Consider the following 19,117-nt stretch of genomic DNA (forward strand, 5'->3'; position numbering starts at 1 on the left):
AAGAAGAAGAAGAAGAAGAAGAAGAAGAAGAAGAGAGAGATCGCATAATTGATGAAAATGTCAAAACATCACCGAGAAGAGAAGAGTGAAAAATGCTCGTTCTGTAAAATCCCACCGGAATATTTACGACTGGAAATATTGGAAAGGAAAGAATACTCTGTGATGTTGCTACGAGTACTATTGTTGATGTTGTTGTTGTTGTTGTTGTTGTTGTTGTTGTTGTTGTTGTTGTTGTTGTTGTTGTTGTTGTTGTTGTTGTTGTTGTTGTTGTTGTTGTTATTATTTATGTCTAGTTGGGTAGCTAAGTAATAAAGTTTATTTAGGCGTTTTTTGTTAAGAGTTTCGGAGTGAATCAAATAGTCGTCGAAAGTTCCATCAGAGAGAATGCTTAGTGGACCCGAAAAGTGTATCCGGGACTTTTATGGGACGAAAACTGATTTTACGGGTTAATTTCCAATGGGGCACTTTTAGGTTAAACACCCTGTATAACGGTAAGCAATCGCATAATTGATGAAAATGTCAAAACATCACCGAGAAGAGAAGAGTGAAAAATGTTCGTTCTGTAAAATCCCACCGGAATATTTACGACTGGAAATATTGGAAAGGAAAGAATACTCTGTGATGTTGCTACGAGTACTATTGTTGATGTTGTTGTTGTTGTTGTTGTTGTTGTTGTTGTTGTTGTTGTTGTTGTTGTTGTTGTTGTTGTTGTTGTTATTATTTATGTCTAGTTGGGTAGCTAAGTAATAAAGTTTATTTAGGCGTTTTTTGTTAAGAGTTTCGGAGTGAATCAAATAGTCGTCGAAAGTTCCATCAGAGAGAATGCTTAGTGGACCCGAAAAGTGTATCCGGGACTTTTATGGGACGAAAACTGATTTTACGGGTTAATTTCCAATGGGGCACTTTTAGGTTAAACACCCTGTATAACGGTAAGCAATAATGTCTATTATGAACCTGACCAATAACTGGTTAGCTCTGTATGCTACTCACTCATGTCACTCAAGAATTTTCCCACGACTATAAATTCAAATGCGTCCTTTGTTAGTCATTTCAACAAATATTAGCTATCACTGCTATCAGTATTGTAAATTCAACTTGAATGGAAAACTTCAAGCTTTCTGCATGGAATCCTACGGTACTCAATCATGAACCCCCTCCACACAAACTTCAACTTTCAAAGAACAATGGGATATAATTGTCTAATTGTTTTGTTTGTTTCCTCTATTGTCTGGAGTTCCGCCGTTGGAATAATACCAAAAAGTTTCATTGTCCCAAACGTTGTAAATCAACGGGGAAGATAAAACAGGTACTCTTGGAGTTCCAATTCAGAGATTTTGGAAAGTTTGGAAGAGGTACATAGGTACGATGATGAAATTATCTTCCAAGTCATACAGCACTGACTTCAGATTATCATGGCGGACAAATGGCACATTTTTTTTTTTTTCAACCCTCAGAAATTTGATAGAGCTCTTAGATAACTGTAACTGCTGAAGTCGTATCGTCCCAAAATCAAAGAGAGAATCAGGAAAGGATAGGAGAAAGTCAGCCTTTCCGAGAACGAACCTTATCTGTTTAGGATAAAGTTCGCCTCGGGCGGTAATGGAACCCACGACCTAGTGCTTACAAAGAACGCGCGCTACTTTCAAACCTAACTATTCTGGAAATGGAAGTTCTTTATTTATGCCAGCCTAGTTAGCTTAGTTGGTAGTGCGTCTGCCTTGTAAGCGCTGGGCCGCGGGTTCGATTCCCGCCCGGGGCGGATTTTATCCTGATGGGATAATGTTCGTTCTCGGAACGGCTGGCTTTCTCCTGGCTTCCTTCTCTCTTCGATTTCGGGACGATAAGACCATAGCAGTTACAGTTCCCTCTGTCAAACCTCTTTAAAATGGTTCGATTCCCGCCCGGGGCGGATTTTATCCTGATGGGATAATGTTCGTTCTCGGAACGGCTGGCTTTCTCCTATCCCTCTCTTCCTTCTCTCTTCGATTTCGGGACGATAAGACCATAGCAGTTACAGTTCCCTCTGTTAAACCTCTTTAAAAAAGCTTCCTTCTCTCTTCGATTTCGGGACGATAAGACCATAGCAGTTACAGTTCCCTCTGTCAAACCTCTTTAACCTGGCTTCCTTCTCTCTTCGATTTCGGGACGATAAGACCATAGCAGTTACAGTTCCCTCTGTCAAACCTCTTTAAAATGGTTCGATTCCCGCCCGGGGCGGATTTTATCCTGATGGGATAATGTTCGTTCTCGGAACGGCTGGCTTTCTCCTATCCCTCTCTTCCTTCTCTGATTTTGGGACGATAAGACCATAGCAGTTACAGTTCCCTCTGTCAAACCTCTTAACAAAAAAATACATGTGTTTTTTTTTTTTATCCTGATGGGATAATGTTCGTTCTCGGAACGGCTGGCTTTCTCCTATCCTGTCTTCCTTCTCTCTTCGATTTCTCTAGCAGTCACAGTTCCCTCTGTCAAACCTCTTTAAAAAAAAACTTGATATTTGCATTCGCTTAAAAAAGTACAGTTAGCAGTTCCCTCTGTCAAACCTCTTAAAAAAAAAAAAAAAATCTTTATTTATTAGATCAGTTGCGCTTGCTTGGGTGATATTGCAAAGTCATAGAGCAGGAAAAATGAGGACCAACGGATTTTTTTCTTTTTCTTCCTACGACTTCTTAGAGTCCGAGATAAATCGATTTAAAAAATACCGGTAAATCGTGAACTTTGACGCCACGGCATACGCTCCCGTAGGCGATGACGTCATAATTTATGAATCCCGCTTCGTTTGTTTGTGCGCAAGCGTTTCTGCGCATTTTGACGTGAAATCTGACGTCATAACTCTTTGCACTTTTTCATTAGAACGGCAATTAAAAATTGAATTTTCGACCTTTTACAGTTACTTTTTCGGAGTTTTGACATCAGATTTGGATTTTTTCACTACGTTTTACGTAGGAATCAACCATTTATTAATATTTTTTACCCATTTGCAACTGCTCCATTCTGATGGTGAGAATCCGGTTGGAGGAAATTGTAACTGCTAATGTCTTATCGTCCCCAAAGTGAAGAGAGAAGGAACAAAATTTGCACCACCATTTTCGTGATCCTGGTAAAAAGACCTTTAATTTGATATATAGGTCGACCAGGTTTGGATAACTCCTTCTATGGGGACAGACAGACCGACAGACCGACCGACAGACGACACCGAAGCGAATACAATAGTCCGTCCATTATACCTTTTATTATTAGTAATAATAAGGGAAGGACGGACTAAAAACAGGATAGGAGAAAGAGAAAGTTAGTCGTTCTGAAAAAGCTTCTTCTTCTATTTTTAGTGAAAAACTAACATCCAAAAAATACGCTCTGGTGGGCATTTTCCAAAGTTGCCACTGAATTTCCCTTCTTTTTTTTAATATAAATTACCAACCAGTGACAACACATTTTCATTGTGGTGCTAATATCTTCCAAGGTTTCTCGTTCCTTTTTTAATTCCAGGCATTTTCCAAAGTTGCCACTGAATTTTCCTTCTTTTTTAATATAAATTACCAACCAGTGACAACACATTTTCATTGTGGTGCTAATATCTTCCAAGGTTTCTCGTTCCTTTTTTAATTCCTAGCTATTTTCTCTACTTTTTCTCCATTTTTTTTTTTTCTTTTTTGTAGCAAAGATGTTGGGAAAAGGTACGATTTTAAAAGCTGCAAATAAAGTAACGCCATAGAAAACCATCAGCAGAAGAGTAATTAGTACAAATTACTTAGCACAGTACCTCCTTTCCATTTTTATGGTGGCTGGCAACTCTTTTTCATTAGTTAGAGAGTCTAACTTAGACTAGAGGCAATCAGTTCTGTTACGAAGTGCCAATGAAATGGTGGCTGGCAACTCTTTTTCATTAGTTAGAGAGTCTAACTTAGACTAGAGGCAATCAGTTCTGTTACGAAGTGCCAATGAACAAGTGTTACCTTCGTAAATGTAAACCGCTGTGTGTGAAAGAAATCGCGGATTTTGCAGGCGGTAAAAATCCGCGCGGTAAAAATCCGCTCAGTGTGAAATGAGCCTTAGGTATTACCTAATATCTTATGAGGGAAATTCAGTTTAGAGATGTTTTATTTAAAGCAAATACCTAGGTAAGTATTAGATAATATTAATTCTTCATCGGAAATCTTTTACACTGTTGGGTATGTTTTAACAAACTACGTACCATTATTTTCTTCAACAATGCTACAATATTATTTATTTACCTACCTGTAATTAGCAACCAACAGTTAGATATTACCTATCTTATGAGGGAAATTGAGTTTAGGGGTTTTATTTAAAGCAAATACCTAGGTAAGTATTAGATAATATTAATTCTTCATCGGAAATCTTTTACACTGTTGGGTATATGTTTTAACACTTAGAGTGCCCGAGCAAAACTCGTGTAGTAACGGACTACGTAACATTGAGGGTGTTGATTTTTTCAAATTGGTGTTGTACCTACTTGTCTGAAAGTTTCTTATTTTTCAAAAGGTTAGTGCTCTTTACCCTACCCATGGGTCTGCAAGAGCTGATATGTCAATCAGGGTCGTATTAAAGGGTGGGGGGCTACCGAGGGTTCCTGCCGCCCCCTCGAGGTTCATGTTTCTCCTTTACTATATGCCAAACTCTGAAAATTTGGAGAGTCCACCCCCGGTACATCACTTTTGGATTCCTCGCCCCCCCACCCACAAAACTGAAAACCCGTTTAAAAACGACAGAATGTGAAAATGAAGTCAGTTATGTAAATAAATTGTACATTAGGTTCAAATGTGTGTAGCGGAATGAATGTGATAACACTCTAGCAAAGCTATGTACAGAGGCACATGAAAAGCGACGAACAAAAAACTAGCAAATTCCATTGTCAAGGCAAATGAGTTTCACCTTCCCAAACTATAGTAACTCCAAATATATTAGTGCTCCAAATATGTTATTTTATATCCAACATTAGGTATGTGCCTAAGTATACCTATGTCAAAATTTAGACTCGAGTAAATGTTCCAAAATGAGGCACATGATGAAAATGAAGCTTTCCTTAAGCGTATGGTAATTAGTAATACTTTAACTATGGTCACAAAGAACAAAGGAAAGGGATTTAATGGAAGAAAGATTAATATTAAATAGGGAAAGAAAAGTCTATTTAAATATGCAAGAGAGAAGACTATTAATATTAAATATGGAAACGACAAAGAAAACAAGGTTTGAAAAAAATCTTGTCTGAGGAATGAATCTATTTACAAAATCTGTTTCTGGAGTAAAAAAAGGAAATGGAGAAGAAAAGGAGGAAAACATCTGAAAAGGATAAAAAGAAAAGCGAGGCATTAGGTATAAATAACTTATAAGAAGATTAGCAGTATCTGAATAGAAGATGAGGAATGAATCTGAAAATGTAATTCTAAATGGAGAATAGAGTAGGAAGCAGAAATCGATGCTGTAATCTGCAAATACTGCCAGAATGAGACTGGAAAGCCCTTATTACTTGGGTAAACCCAGGTTTTCTTCAAGGAAAATGGGAGAGATGTTGCTGGAAACGAATGAAGATAAGCCTAACCTTAAAATAGCGTAGTCCAAATCATGAGATTCGAGTTCGAGTGATACAAGCAATCGAAACTGTCAAGTAGTCATCTAATGGTACATCAAACGACCACGGATATGTTAGGTTAGACCGTTAGATGGTACATTGCAAAGATAAAGGAAACTCTTGGTCCCAAACACCAGGACTAACATGTGCTAATGTTCAGCACTTTTAACCAAGATGTCTAAACTTCTAAACAGGAGAGGGACCAACTTAGTCTATAATATTAGATGGTGTCCAAATAAACAAAAATTATACCCAAAAGAATACTTTAAAATACTTATAAAATATAAAATAATATAGTTACATATAAGTATCCAAGCTAAAAGTTACTGTCAATTTCGAAGCTTAACAACAGGGTAACTGGTAAACACAGTGAAACAGACCAGCGGATTTCCCAAGTGGAGATAAACAGCATAGGTACTTGGGAAATTTTCTGTACAAAAATAAAGTGTTATGGTCAAATTGTCAAACAGGAGTGGAGAGCTTTAAAATTACATAAAGCAAAGGACCAAATTCTTAGTGGTTAGAAACCACTCAACAATGCACTTGATTCTTGAGTGGGGATTTATTGCCTTCACTCACTCAAGTGTCCGTTTGAGTGTTTTTTTTTTTCTCGCCACTAAGCATTCGACCCTTGTATACTTCAGGCCCTGATTTTTCAGGTTACTATTGGGTAGTTTAAACATTCGAACAGATCAATTTAATTTGTCAAGCGGCGATTGCTTTCGGTATATAATTTTGACAAATTAAAACAAAGGCTCAACATCGGTTCAAACATCAATCCAACCAAAAGTGACCTGGTGAAAACGTAGGCCTTTCAACGCTTGGTGCCTATGTGCCCAAAGGTTAAAGGGTGTAAAAGCTCACGACAAATAAGTTAGGTAGTGTTAAAGCCCACAAAAGGTGTTAGCCAGTGTTAGTAGTTATTAGCAGACCACGCCCCCAAGGTCCAGGCACCTTGTTGAGATGAGACTCACTTACAGGGAGTTACAAGTTCTAACACGACAAAGATGTTCAAGCCCACAAAAGGTGTTAGTCAGCATTAGTAATTAGCAGACCACGCCCCTTGAGTCTAGGAGAATTGTGATTGGTTAAAAGTAGAGGAGAGTTACAGGGAGGGGAGTTGCAACGTTCTAGCACGACGAAGGTGTTAAAGCCCACGCAAAGTGTTAGTTATTAGCAGACCACGCCCCCCAAAGTCTAGGGGGCTTGTGATTGGTCGAGACACTTACAGGGAGTTGCACGTTCTAGCGCGGCGAGGGGAAGAGCTCCTGCTATTGGTCCATGAAGATTTGGAGGGGGTAGAAGACACAGGACCCGCTGTGGGCGTTGTCTCCAGCGAATCCATTCTAACGCCGACGTCGCTTTTCGTCATCGATTTATTATTTCACATCGATTCGCGACAAATTCGATAGGCGAAACTATCGAATCGGTTCGTAACAATCGGTTTCGGATCGGTCATGTCGGCGGGTGGTGAGAGTGGAGGGAGTTCTAAAACAAACCTGTGGGGGGAGGCGAGAGAGAGTGAGTGAGAGGGGATGAAATAGGTGTAAATCATCCTGTACAAAAAGATATATTTCTTGAAGGCAAACTTTGATTAATTACGAAAATTGTGAGAATACTTAACAATGCTATAACAACCAGTAGGTCAAGTAATATGACTTGAGTATTTTAACAAAAGTACACCGATAAAGGCACAGAAGAATAAGGAAAATGAAAATTTTCTTCTCAGTGAATAAGGTAAGTTTGGATCACGGCGCAAATTTCCTGTATGATCTCATAATCTAAATCGCTTGAATTTTTCCTCGAAACTTTTCTAGAATTTTATAATAATTAATTAAGGTCAATAGATAGAAGGTATTGTAAGAGATATACAGACTTTACTGCAATTTAACCAAAAGGAATTTTTCCTACAACCATCAATGTTCAAAAGAAAGGTGCTTAAATTTCCTCAAATTTCTCATATACCTAAGTTATACTGATCAAAACATTTTTTCCTGGCAACTAATGTCAGAGTAGATAAAGGCCCTACTTCGATCGAGGGAGGCTCAGTAGAGCCGAAAACCGCCAAAAAGCGGCCGAAATGCCGCCAACCGCTGCACCGACCTTAACCAAAAGTTTCGTGTTGCATCCTTGTCACGTTTGTGACCTAAGTACATACCAAATTTCAAGTCTCTAGCTCTTAGGTACCGTTCTCGAGATATTTTGTTTACATACAGACAGACACACACGGACCAATGGCTGAAACTTTGGATTTAGGCTTTAGGGACCTCAAAACGCGTTTTGGCACTAAAAACTGACCATCGAAAATTTGACCCGATTACAATACTTTCCTTCCTATAGGATAAGGAAAGGAAAAAAGTAAAAAATAGTTTGAAAAAATCCCTAAAAATGGGACTACAATTTTAATATTCGCGTTTGTCGCATAATATTCACGAAATAATCATAATCAATTCATCGCTTTTCGTGAAAATCTTGCTAAATAGTTGTTAGGCGATGTTGTTTCTTCTACGACGATATACATATTAAAATGTCGAACAGTCAATTTTTTTATACCTCGTGACCTAGCTGGGGCATTAAGCTAGAGAGAAGAATGTTTTAATTACAGAGAGATGGTACTGGTACTAATACTAACCCATTCAATGTTACCTACATAAGTAGCAGAATACTTTTAGAATACCTACTTAAGTACCTTTTACCATATTCGGAAAACTGGGACATATTTGATCAAATTCGTTGTTCAACGGGTTATAGTTCTAAAATTCTGAATTCGTAAGCCATAACCGCGGGTTCGATTTCCGCACGGGGCGAACTTTATCCTAAACGTATAAGTTTCGTTCTCGGAACGGCTTACTTTCTCCTATCCAGTCTTCCCCCTCTCTTCGACTTTGGGGTGATAAGACATCCATTGTTAGGTAGGTATAGTAGGTACGTAATGAAAAATAATAGGTAGGTAAGTAAGTACCTAGAAGTAGCTTTGTTAACGAAATATGCCATTTCACAAAGCACCACAGGGAACAGCAACAGGTTAATCAAATTGTTCTGATAACAGAGATAAGCCAATAATGGACTTCAGTGCAGAGGAATCAAGGTCAAATTTGAGCACACAATCATATCAGTCAGTGATTATTCTACTCATTTCCTAACGCTTAAAGGATGAGAGCACCTATCAGCATCAGCACATACTTACAATACCAGCAGGTACTTATGTTCTGGAGACTAGGGGCCTCATCCCTAATATATTCTCCTTAGTAATCTGCTATCAAAAGGTTCAATGAAGACAAAATTCTCATTTTGTTGAATAAAACAGCTTTGGAGTTTTTGATTTATTTTGATTGTAGGTAGGTAGGTATTGGGAGGATTTTTTAATTAACAAAAAACTTGTAGGTATAAAAGTAAGCAGGAACTTACTTAAATTTGTGAATATTTGAGACATGTTTTAATGTGATTGTTTTTGGGACTCATTTTCAATAACACTTATTTACTCAAAAAGGGTTCAAGCAGGGTTAATCCCTCCTTGTTTAAAAAGCTTTGATTATTCCTCCCTATTACACACTCTGCAACAGTCCTGTAGGTACTACACTCATTAGGTACTTAGATAATCATAAGCATAGAATCATTAGTACAAATAACTACATACATAGGTACCTAAACACTTATCTACTAAATACATACCAATCTAACAAATTACTGTTCAACTTTGCAAGTTCTAGAGGTATTGGGAGGATTTTTTAATTAACAAAAAACTTGTAGGTATAAAAGTAAGCAGGAACTTACTTAAATTTGTGAATATTTGAGACATGTTTTAATGTGATTGTTTTTGGGACTCATTTTCAATAACACTTATTTACTCAAAAAGGGTTCAAGCAGGGTTAATCCCTCCTTGTTTAAAAAGCTTTGATTATTCCTCCCTATTACACACTCTGCAACAGTCCTGTAGGTACTACACTCATTAGGTACTTCAAAAAACTGGTAAGTAGGTATAAAAGTAAGCAGGAACTTACTTAAATTTGTGAATATTTGAAACATGTTTTAATATGATTGTTTTTGAGACTCATTTTGAATAACACTTATTTACTCAAAAAGGGTTAATTAAATCCCTCCTTGTTTAAAAAGCTTTGATTATTCCTCCCTATTACACACTCTGCAACAGTCCTGTAGGTACTACACTCATTAGGTACTTATATAATCATAAGCATAGAATCATTAGTATAAATAACTACATACATAGGTACCTAAACACTTATCTACTAAATACATACCAATCTAACAAATTACTGTTCAACTTTGCAAGTTCTAGAGATGTAATAAATTGGAATGAAATATTGATCTAATCAAATACTTGTTCTCATTTTATCTCCTAGTACTTTATAAGAGGAATTTGTAGGTCAGACAAGACCAAAGGTTAGCCTTTCACCTTAGTACATTGGTAGGTGGTAGGTACCTATACTTAGAAATGTTACTCTTGGATTTTTCTGGATTTTCCCAGTAGATAAAAATATGTAGGTGAGTATGCTAAATCTGCTTTTGGTCAGGTACTTACCTACTTAAATACCTTGTGGCGCTCACAACAACACTCAACACAAATAAAATCTTACATAGAAAACGCAGGTTCTCGTTTCTCCACAATTTCCATCTCTGAACTACCTTAATTCGTAGATATTTAAATATGTAAGGATATTCCACACTTTCAATTTATTTTCTGACCCTAATGACTTAACTAGATAAATTCCAAGGTAAGTAGGGAACAACTTCAGTAAGTGAATACTTGAAAACTTGATTTTCCAGAATTCCACTATATCTTAGGCTGCTCTCAGGTGTTGGCTAAATTGGTGACCCTGACATGATCTGAACACGCAACTGACGTGATGGAAATTAGGAAACTTGAGAGCCCTCATCTGGACTTGACCGCATCCTGGCTGCGCGCTCTGCGCAACCCAGCACGTTAATACACCTCTGCTTGCGGGTTCAGAGCATTTGCACAGGACTCGGCACCCCAAGTCCAGATGAGATCCCGCCACACAACACTCCCTTCCCGCCCTGCCTCGCTGCACGCTGCTTAATTAGTGACTAACGCTGTCACTCTTAATTAGTAATACTTTAACTATGGTCACAAAGAACAAAGGAAAGGGATTTAATGGAAGAAAGATTAATATTAAATATAGGGAAAGAAAAGTCTATTTAAATATGCAAGAGAGAAGACTGTTAATATTAAATATGGAAACGACAAAGAAAACAAGGTTTGAAAAAAATCTTGTCTGAGGAATGAATCTATTTACAAATTCTGTTTCTGGAGTAAAAAAAGGAAATGGAGAAGAAAAGGAGGAAAACATCTGAAAAGGATAAAAAGAAAAGCGAGGTATTAGGTATAAATAACGTCTTATAAGAAGATTAGCAGTATCTGAATAGAAGATGAGGAATGAATCTGAATATGTAATTCTAAACGGAGAATAGAGTAGGAAGCAGAAATCGATGCTGTAATCTGCAAATACTGCCAGAATGAGACTGGAAAACCCTTATTACTTGGGTAAACCTAGGTTTTCTTCAAGGAAAATGAGAGAGATGTTGCTGGAAACGAATGAAGATAAGCCTAACCTTAAAATAGCCTAGTCCAAATCATGAGATTCGAGTTCGAGTGATACAAGCAATCGAAACTGTCAAGTAGTCATCTAATGGTACATCAAACGACCACGGATATGTTAGGTTAGATCGTTAGATGGTACATTGCAAAGATAAAGGAAACTCTTGGTCCCAAACACCAGGACTAATATGTGCCAATGTTCAGCACTTTTAACCAAGATGTCTAAACTTTTAAACAGGAGAGGGACCAACTTAGTCTACAATATTAGATGGTGTCCAAATAAACAAAAATTATACCCAAAAGAATACTTTAAAATACTTATAAAATATAAAATAATAGTTACATATAAGCTAAAAGTTACTGTCAATTTCGAAGCTTAACAACAGGGTAACTGGTGAACACAGTGAAACAGACCAGCGGATTTCCCAAGTGGAGATAAACAGCATAGGTACTTGGGAAATTTTCTGTACAAAAATAAAGTGTTACTGATAGAGCCCTTCACTCTCCATAGTGCCCTTCTCAGAGTCCTTCACAACACACAACGACATAATGGAACCCATTACATGCACCTCTAGTCTCTCCAGTCTTGTTAAAAACGTCAGAAGTTTAATTTGAAATTTGGAACCTCTCCAACTAGATTGAACGCTTTTCTCCTTATCTCCTTCTTCTCCATGGAGTTTATACTGTCGGGACGAAGCAATGTGTGTATGGCAGAAAACTGCACTCATAAAAAAGTAACGAGAACAAGCTCTGGCGTTCGAGTTAACTTTTTTGCACGTCATGATGAGGTTCCAGGAACGGGAACGGGAGGTTTGGCATGAATTATTACCGTCCAGACAGCTATAAATTCAATTTTGGAATGTTATTGCGCTTGTCGTATGAAAAGCATCACTGGGAAAGCTGATATCAAAGATGCTGTGAAAGAAGAGAATGATGATAGTCCTGCTTTGGTGATTTTGTATTTGTTGCGATTTTAGCATGCATATTGGGATAGTTCACAAAAAGCACACTCTGAGACTGCGCGCTTGATCAAACCTCTTGATAATGAAACTTTTTTTCTGTAAACACTTCCATTGTTTCCATCCTGTAAAACGGAAAACAAATCGAGCAGCATATGTGAGATGAATGAGAAAAGAAATGAGAACAGAAACTGTCAACACGGATGGAAGGAAAATGTGTCTACCGACCCTTGTAATTTGTGAGCTGTCAATGTTTCTACCGATGTCACACAATTCTTCCCACGCCAGGATTTTCCCACTTCAAAATTTTCCCACACTCCAGGAAATTTCCCCACAGCATAATGATTCTTCCGAACAGTGGGATTTTTCCGACAGAATATTTCCCAAATCAGTTCTTTCCGAAATTGGTTGACGTGACGTCCTGATTTTCTTCAGAAGCCTGTGACAATTGGAACATGTAACCATTGTTTTAACACACTAGTATTGAGCAATCTGTAACTCTTATGGCCTGGGCCACCCTCAGAGATTAAACTATGACTAAGTAAGATTGACTGTTACAACTAGGGAGCAAACTGATTGGCTGAAAATTTGAAATCAACCAATCAGATTGCTTAAAGAATTTAGGACAGCTCCCATGGCGTAGTGGTCACTGCACTCGCCTTGCACGCGGGAGACCCGGGTTCGATTCCCGGCGGGGTCAAGAAATTTGTATCATGCAAATGATTGATTCCGTGACTGGCTGTAGCGGGGCCCACTCAGCCTCGTGAGGAAAATGAGTAGCTATATGACATGTAAATGCGCATAGCGACCGGTGCCAGCATGGTAAGTAAACATTGGATGTTAGGATTATTGAGTTATTGGGAAAAATCCTACAATGCTGCAGTGAGCACCAAAGTTGTGACATAATAACACAAAGAAATTGCATTTACATTACATTTACAAAGAACTTAGGAGTAAACAGAAAATGAGTAAAAATTATTTGAAGATTGTATAACACCGTGTCTAGACAGACTATTCAAATAAGTAATTAGGTAATAATTCGCTAGGAATTCCAAAACAATGCCCTTGGAATTGATGGCAAAAAAGACCTTTCACTCCATCCTACACTGGCAGTCTAAATAACATTATTCGTAATACCTACCTTATGGAGGTGTCAAAAAGACAAACCGTATAATTAGTGGAGATGTGAATACTACAACTTACAAAATTGGTGGAGATGCAAAAAAAATTATATGTACTTACCAGATTATGTAAAAAAATTTCATCAGTAAGTAGAACAATTTTTTCCGACATTATTGACATGGGTAAAATAGAACAACTCATCGAAGAATGGAGTCGCCTTCGAAGTTTCTCACCAGAAAAACAAGCAGGGTCCGTCCCTCCGGGAATTTTTTCCTCCGGAAATTTTTTCGACCAGGTTTGGATAAGTCCTTCTATGGGGACAGACAGACAGACAGACAAACGACACCGAAGCGAATACAATAGTCCATCCACTATACCTTTTATTATTAGTAATAATAAAGGAAGGACGGACTAAAAACCACTTTAAATTTTGACAAATTAAAACAAAGGCTCAACATCGGTTCAAACATCAATCCAACCAAAAGTGACCTGGTGAAAACGTAGGCCTTTCAACGCTTGGTGCCTATGTGCCCAAAGGTTAAAGGGTGTAAAAGCTCACGACAAATAAGTTAGGTAGTGTTAAAGCCCACAAAAGGTGTTAGCCAGTGTTAGTAGTTATTAGCAGACCACGCCCCCAAGGTCCAGGCACCTTGTTGAGATGAGACTCACTTACAGGGAGTTACAAGTTCTAACACGACAAAGATGTTCAAGCCCACAAAAGGTGTTAGTCAGCATTAGTAATTAGCAGACCACGCCCCTTGAGTCTAGGAGAATTGTGATTGGTTAAAAGTAGAGGAGAGTTACAGGGAGGGGAGTTGCAACGTTCTAGCACGACGAAGGTGTTAAAGCCCACGCAAAGTGTTAGTTATTAGCAGACCACGCCCCCCAAAGTCTAGGGGGCTTGTGATTGGTCGAGACACTTACAGGGAGTTGCACGTTCTAGCGCGGCGAGGGGAAGAGCTCCTGCTATTGGTCCATGAAGATTTGGAGGGGGTAGAAGACACAGGACCCGCTGTGGGCGTTGTCTCCAGCGAATCCATTCTAACGCCGACGTCGCTTTTCGTCATCGATTTATTATTTCACATCGATTCGCGACAAATTCGATAGGCGAAACTATCGAATCGGTTCGTAACAATCGGTTTCGGATCGGTCATGTCGGCGGGTGGTGAGAGTGGAGGGAGTTCTAAAACAAACCTGTGGGGGGAGGGCGAGAGAAAGTGGAGGGAGGGGATGAAATAGGTGTTAAATCATCTGTACAAAAGAAATATTTCTTAGAAGGCAAACTTTGATTAATTACGAAAAATTGTGACATACTTAACAATGCCTATAACAACCAAGTAGGTATGTTATACTTGAGTATTTTACAAAAGTACACGATAAATGGCACAGAAGAATAAGGAAAATGAAAATTTCTTCTCGTGGAATAGGTAATTTGGATCACGGCGCAATTTTTGTATGATCTCATAATCTAAATCGCTTGAATTTTCCTCGAAATTTTCTAGAATTTATAATAATTACTTAAGGTCAGTAGATAGAAGGTATTGTAGAGATATACAACTTACTTATGCAATTTAATCAAAGGAATTTTCCTACAACCATCAATGTCAAAGAAGGTGCTTAAATTTTCCTCAAATTTCTCTATACCTAATTTATCTGATCAAAACATTTTTCCTGCAACTAATGTCAGAGTAGATAAGTGCCTACTTCGATCGAGGGAGGCCAACTCTAATCTAATCCTAATGTGTTGGGGAAATCCATTACTTGAATCGCTAGTTAATTCGTAATTCGCAGTATGTACGAGCATGGAGCAGTACCAAATTTCACCGATGAACATTTCTAGGGAATCAAAACCCGCCGAAAAAAAGGAAATAAATTTATAACCTACATAGGTACTTACATATATGTACCTGCCTTTCTATTTTAAAAAATTGCTAAAATGTCCTCTTTCACGTTCCCTAACAGTAAATTTCCCAGGAAGATCATTTATGATTGTGAGAAATCTGTTACTTGAATCGCTACTTAGTTAATTCGTAATTCGCAGTATGTACGAGCATGGAGCAGTACCAAATTTCACCGATGAACATTTCTAGGGGATCAAAACCCCCCGAAAAAAAGGAAATAAATTTATTACATAGGTACTTACATATATGTACCTGCCTCTCTATTTTAAAAAATTGCTAAAATGTCCTCTTTCACGTTCCCTAACAGTAAATTTCCCAGGAAGATCATTTATGATTGTGAGAAATCTTTTTGTACGCTACCTAACCGCATATAAAATCGGCGATTTTGAATATCACCAATCTTGCTCGTACCTGGTACACGGTGCCTAATGCGGAAAAGTTCCGTTTCCTAGAACTTGAATAGAAAGTTGTCTATAATAGAGATACGAAAACAAGATACCCAGGTAATATTTGCAGAGTCAGTTTTCCCAACTATCCCAGTTTGCCTGTATTCTATTTTGAGAGAACAACTTAACAACGTTCCATGTTTTCTCAAACAATATTCCACGAAATCTCAAGAACATTCTATTCTATCTTGCGATGTTCCTGATAACCCGCAAGCTTCCAAGATGTCCTGATAACAGACATGGTACACAACACAGTTCACAGTTCTTGTTTACAATGAGAACGAAAATAAACACACCAGGCGAGAAATGAATAGAGCTACCCTATCTGAATAGAAACTAAGGTTGGTTCCTTTTATCAGTGTGATTATGAATTATTGAATGAACGAAGAGGGTTCTGAGTTTTAACTCGGCGAATTTGAAAATCCATACTTTGTCTGTTTGTCGATTTTGATGAAATTTGGCGAAAGGGTTCAACATATTATAAAGCAAATTTTCTCAAGAATTTTTGGCCTCGTAGAAGCCGTTTTTCTTGGTGAGCCAGCAAATGTAAACGGTGATGGGTTTAGTATATTTAGAATCTGACATCTTAAGTGTTAAAATCCCATTTTTCTACATCTGAAGTGTTAAAATCCCATTTTTCCCAATACCTACAAACTTCCACTTGGTACTCAATGGGTTAAAACAGTGCTTGAAAACAATTACTTAATCGCACTGGTTTAACACAACATTCCAGTGGTATCTTGCTATCTTCGCAAATACATAACATATAGCGGACTATGGGCCAGGTTCCCATCATTGTCTGGTGCTAGGTGGACCATAGCATGACCTAAGGTCTTCAGACTTCTGGGCCACTGACTTGCATTTCACGTGTTATTGAATCTTCTACGAGTATATGTATCTGCACTCAGCAAGTCTGCAGTATCTAGAGGTGAGCTCCTGATTGCATTACCTGAACATGTTAGCATCGTATTACTTAGAAGTCCAGAACCAGAAAACCGGACACAGGAACAGAGTTAACATTACCGACGAGAATTTGAGGAAGAAGCCCTCACCTAAACCATAAAAAAGTTCTCATAAATACTGCTTGAATATAGAGTCACTAAAGAGTCCCTTTACCCCAAATTCTCAAGTAATATTAGGACCAAAATTCCATAACTCGATTGGGATTAAACCCTCGCCCTCCTGTTTACCAGACGAGAGACTTTGCCAATTAAGCATGGCATATAACGCTAGATGAGAACAAATTGAGAAATTAAGTTTGATCAAACCCTACCTATGACATTCTCTGCATAGCGAAAAGGGTATATTTGATGAAAAATATCACTTTCTATGTTTCGCCGTTGAAGAGATAAAGAGCGTAAGATCAGACTGCCTAATTTGTGTAGACCGTAGACCACTACAGGTAGTACAGGTGTTAAGTTGATAAGTCCCTCTCCAACAGTGAAGGGATGCGTATTGAGTAGGTCTCTTAATCCAGTCCTCCAAACCAGTCCATAATATTTATGATATAATCGGACCGATTACCGTAATGGCACACCAGTTCAAAGTAAATGCAAAAAGTAACGAGACAAACACACAACCAGTACTTTCACTGCAAATGTTTTTATCGTGTCAATATACATAACATTTGTATTACACACATCGACGCTTGAGAAACAACCGAGCTTATCGACTTTTTACTTTCCTTGTCCTCTAAAAAAGAAACATCACACGACCTTCCTTATCCTATTAAATTATGCTTAGCTATAGATATCTTAGATATGATTTTGGTGGCTTCCCTTATAACTTTTACAATATCTCTAACCGTTTAGTCAGTAGAGCTAAAAATCGCCAAAAAGCGGTCGAAAACGACCAAAATGAAGTCAAAATACAGCTAACTGCTACTCCAATGGTAATAAAAAGTACTTTTTTGGGGGTTTTAGGTATGACTTTGGGGGGGGGGGGGGGTTCTATCTAAAACCTTAATTTGTAGATATTTAAATATGTAAGGATATTCCACACCTTCAATTTATTTTCTGACCCTATGACTTAACTAGATAAATTCCAAGGTAAGTAGGGAACAACTTCAGTAAGTGAATACTTGAAAACTTGATTTTCCAGAATTCCACTATACTTAACTGTAGGGGCAAACAGCCCTAAAAGTCGGGGCTTATACGAATCTACATGAGAAAAAATTCTGTCCGTGATCCCCAGGGCTACTCCTTGAGATTAAACTAAACCCAACTGAGCAATCCAATTTGTTCATTTTAGTATTGGATAGAGAGCAATAAGATAGAGAACAATCATATTCCTTAATCCAATAGATCAGTTGCGTGATGTTTTAAAGTCATAGAACAGGAAAAATGAGGACCAACGGAATTTTTCTTTTTCTTCTACGACTTCTAGATACCGAGATAAATCGATTTAAAAAATACCGGTAAATCGTGAACTTTGACGTCACAACTCTTTGCACTTTTTCATTAGAACGGCAATTAAAAATTGAATTTTCGACCTTTTAAAGTTACTTTTTCGGAGTTGTGACCTCATATTTGGATTTTTCACAACTTTTTACGTAGGAATCGACCTTTTATTAATAATATTTTCCCAATTGCAACTCCTCCATTAGCTTTGATCTCAAAAAGTGACCCCGAGCACCGTTGAAATAAAAACAGTTATTTTATAAGTTACGTTTAATTGAATTTCCTATTTATGTATTTAATAAATGAAGTTGACTATTTATATCGATCTATTTTTGCCCTCCAAGCAACAGCTACTAAAAACCCCTGAATGAAAATAAGAGTTAGAGGAACCTTGTCGACGATTTCCGATTAAATGTTTAACGGAAAAAATGTAGAAGTCTGGCAATTTCCATTGAGGACCATTTCTGCAAATCTCACAAAAAGTAGCGTTGAGAAGCTCGGCAGCTGGGGCATTGATATTTTTAGCCATAGGATCATGTCATCTTGAAGGCCAAACGATGGTTTTGGGGGTCTTTTCATACATAGTAGAGGTCGTTTTCCGGAGTGACAAACTTTGAGGATCTTGCAAGAGGTAGTGTTGAAGGGTTTGGGACGGTCGTTATGTGAATGGTTGACATTCCCATCAGCCTGAGGGACAGGCGGTTGTGGTGGGTGCTTCTGTAGTGGTGGTGGTGGTAGTAGTGGTGGTTGTTGGTGGTTCTGTGGTGGTTGTAGTGTGACAAGTTGTTGTAGGAGGCTCAGTAGTGGTTGTGGTGCATGTTGTGGTGGTTGGGGGTTCTGTAGTGGTGGTTGTTGTGGGACAAGGGGTGGTGGTTGTGGTCGTGGTCGTGGTGGTGGTTGGTTCTTCGGTGGTAGTTGGACATGGCGTTGTGGTGGTTGTTGTTGGTTCTGTGGTGGTTGTTGTGGGACAAGTTGTTGTAGGAGGCTCAGTAGTGGTTGTGGTGCATGTTGTGGTGGTTGGGGGTTCTGTAGTGGTGGTTGTTGTGGGACAAGGGGGGGTGGTTGTGGTCGTGGTCGTGGTGGTGGGGGTGGGAGGGGCGTCGGGGGGGGGAGGAGTGGGGGTCT

General features: G+C 38.4%; 1 protein-coding gene across 1 annotated transcript in view; it reads right to left on the bottom strand.

The window, feature by feature from the left end:
- Positions 1–12,424: 12,424 nt before the first annotated feature.
- Positions 12,425–19,117, bottom strand: part of LOC103513342 (alpha/beta-gliadin clone PW1215-like) — a 7,326-nt gene continuing 633 nt past the window's right edge. Inside the window, exons 3-4 of the mRNA XM_017445783.1 lie at positions 18,679–19,115; positions 12,425–12,594 (exon numbers count right to left, since the gene is read on the bottom strand). Coding sequence (XP_017301272.1) covers positions 12,425–12,594; positions 18,679–19,115 — 607 coding nt within the window. The remainder of the gene's footprint in view (positions 12,595–18,678; positions 19,116–19,117) is intronic.

The sequence above is a fragment of the Diaphorina citri genome, unplaced genomic scaffold (genome assembly GCF_000475195.1).
Source record: "Diaphorina citri unplaced genomic scaffold, Diaci psyllid genome assembly version 1.1 scaffold960, whole genome shotgun sequence".
Taxonomy (NCBI): Eukaryota; Metazoa; Arthropoda; class Insecta; order Hemiptera; family Psyllidae; genus Diaphorina; species Diaphorina citri.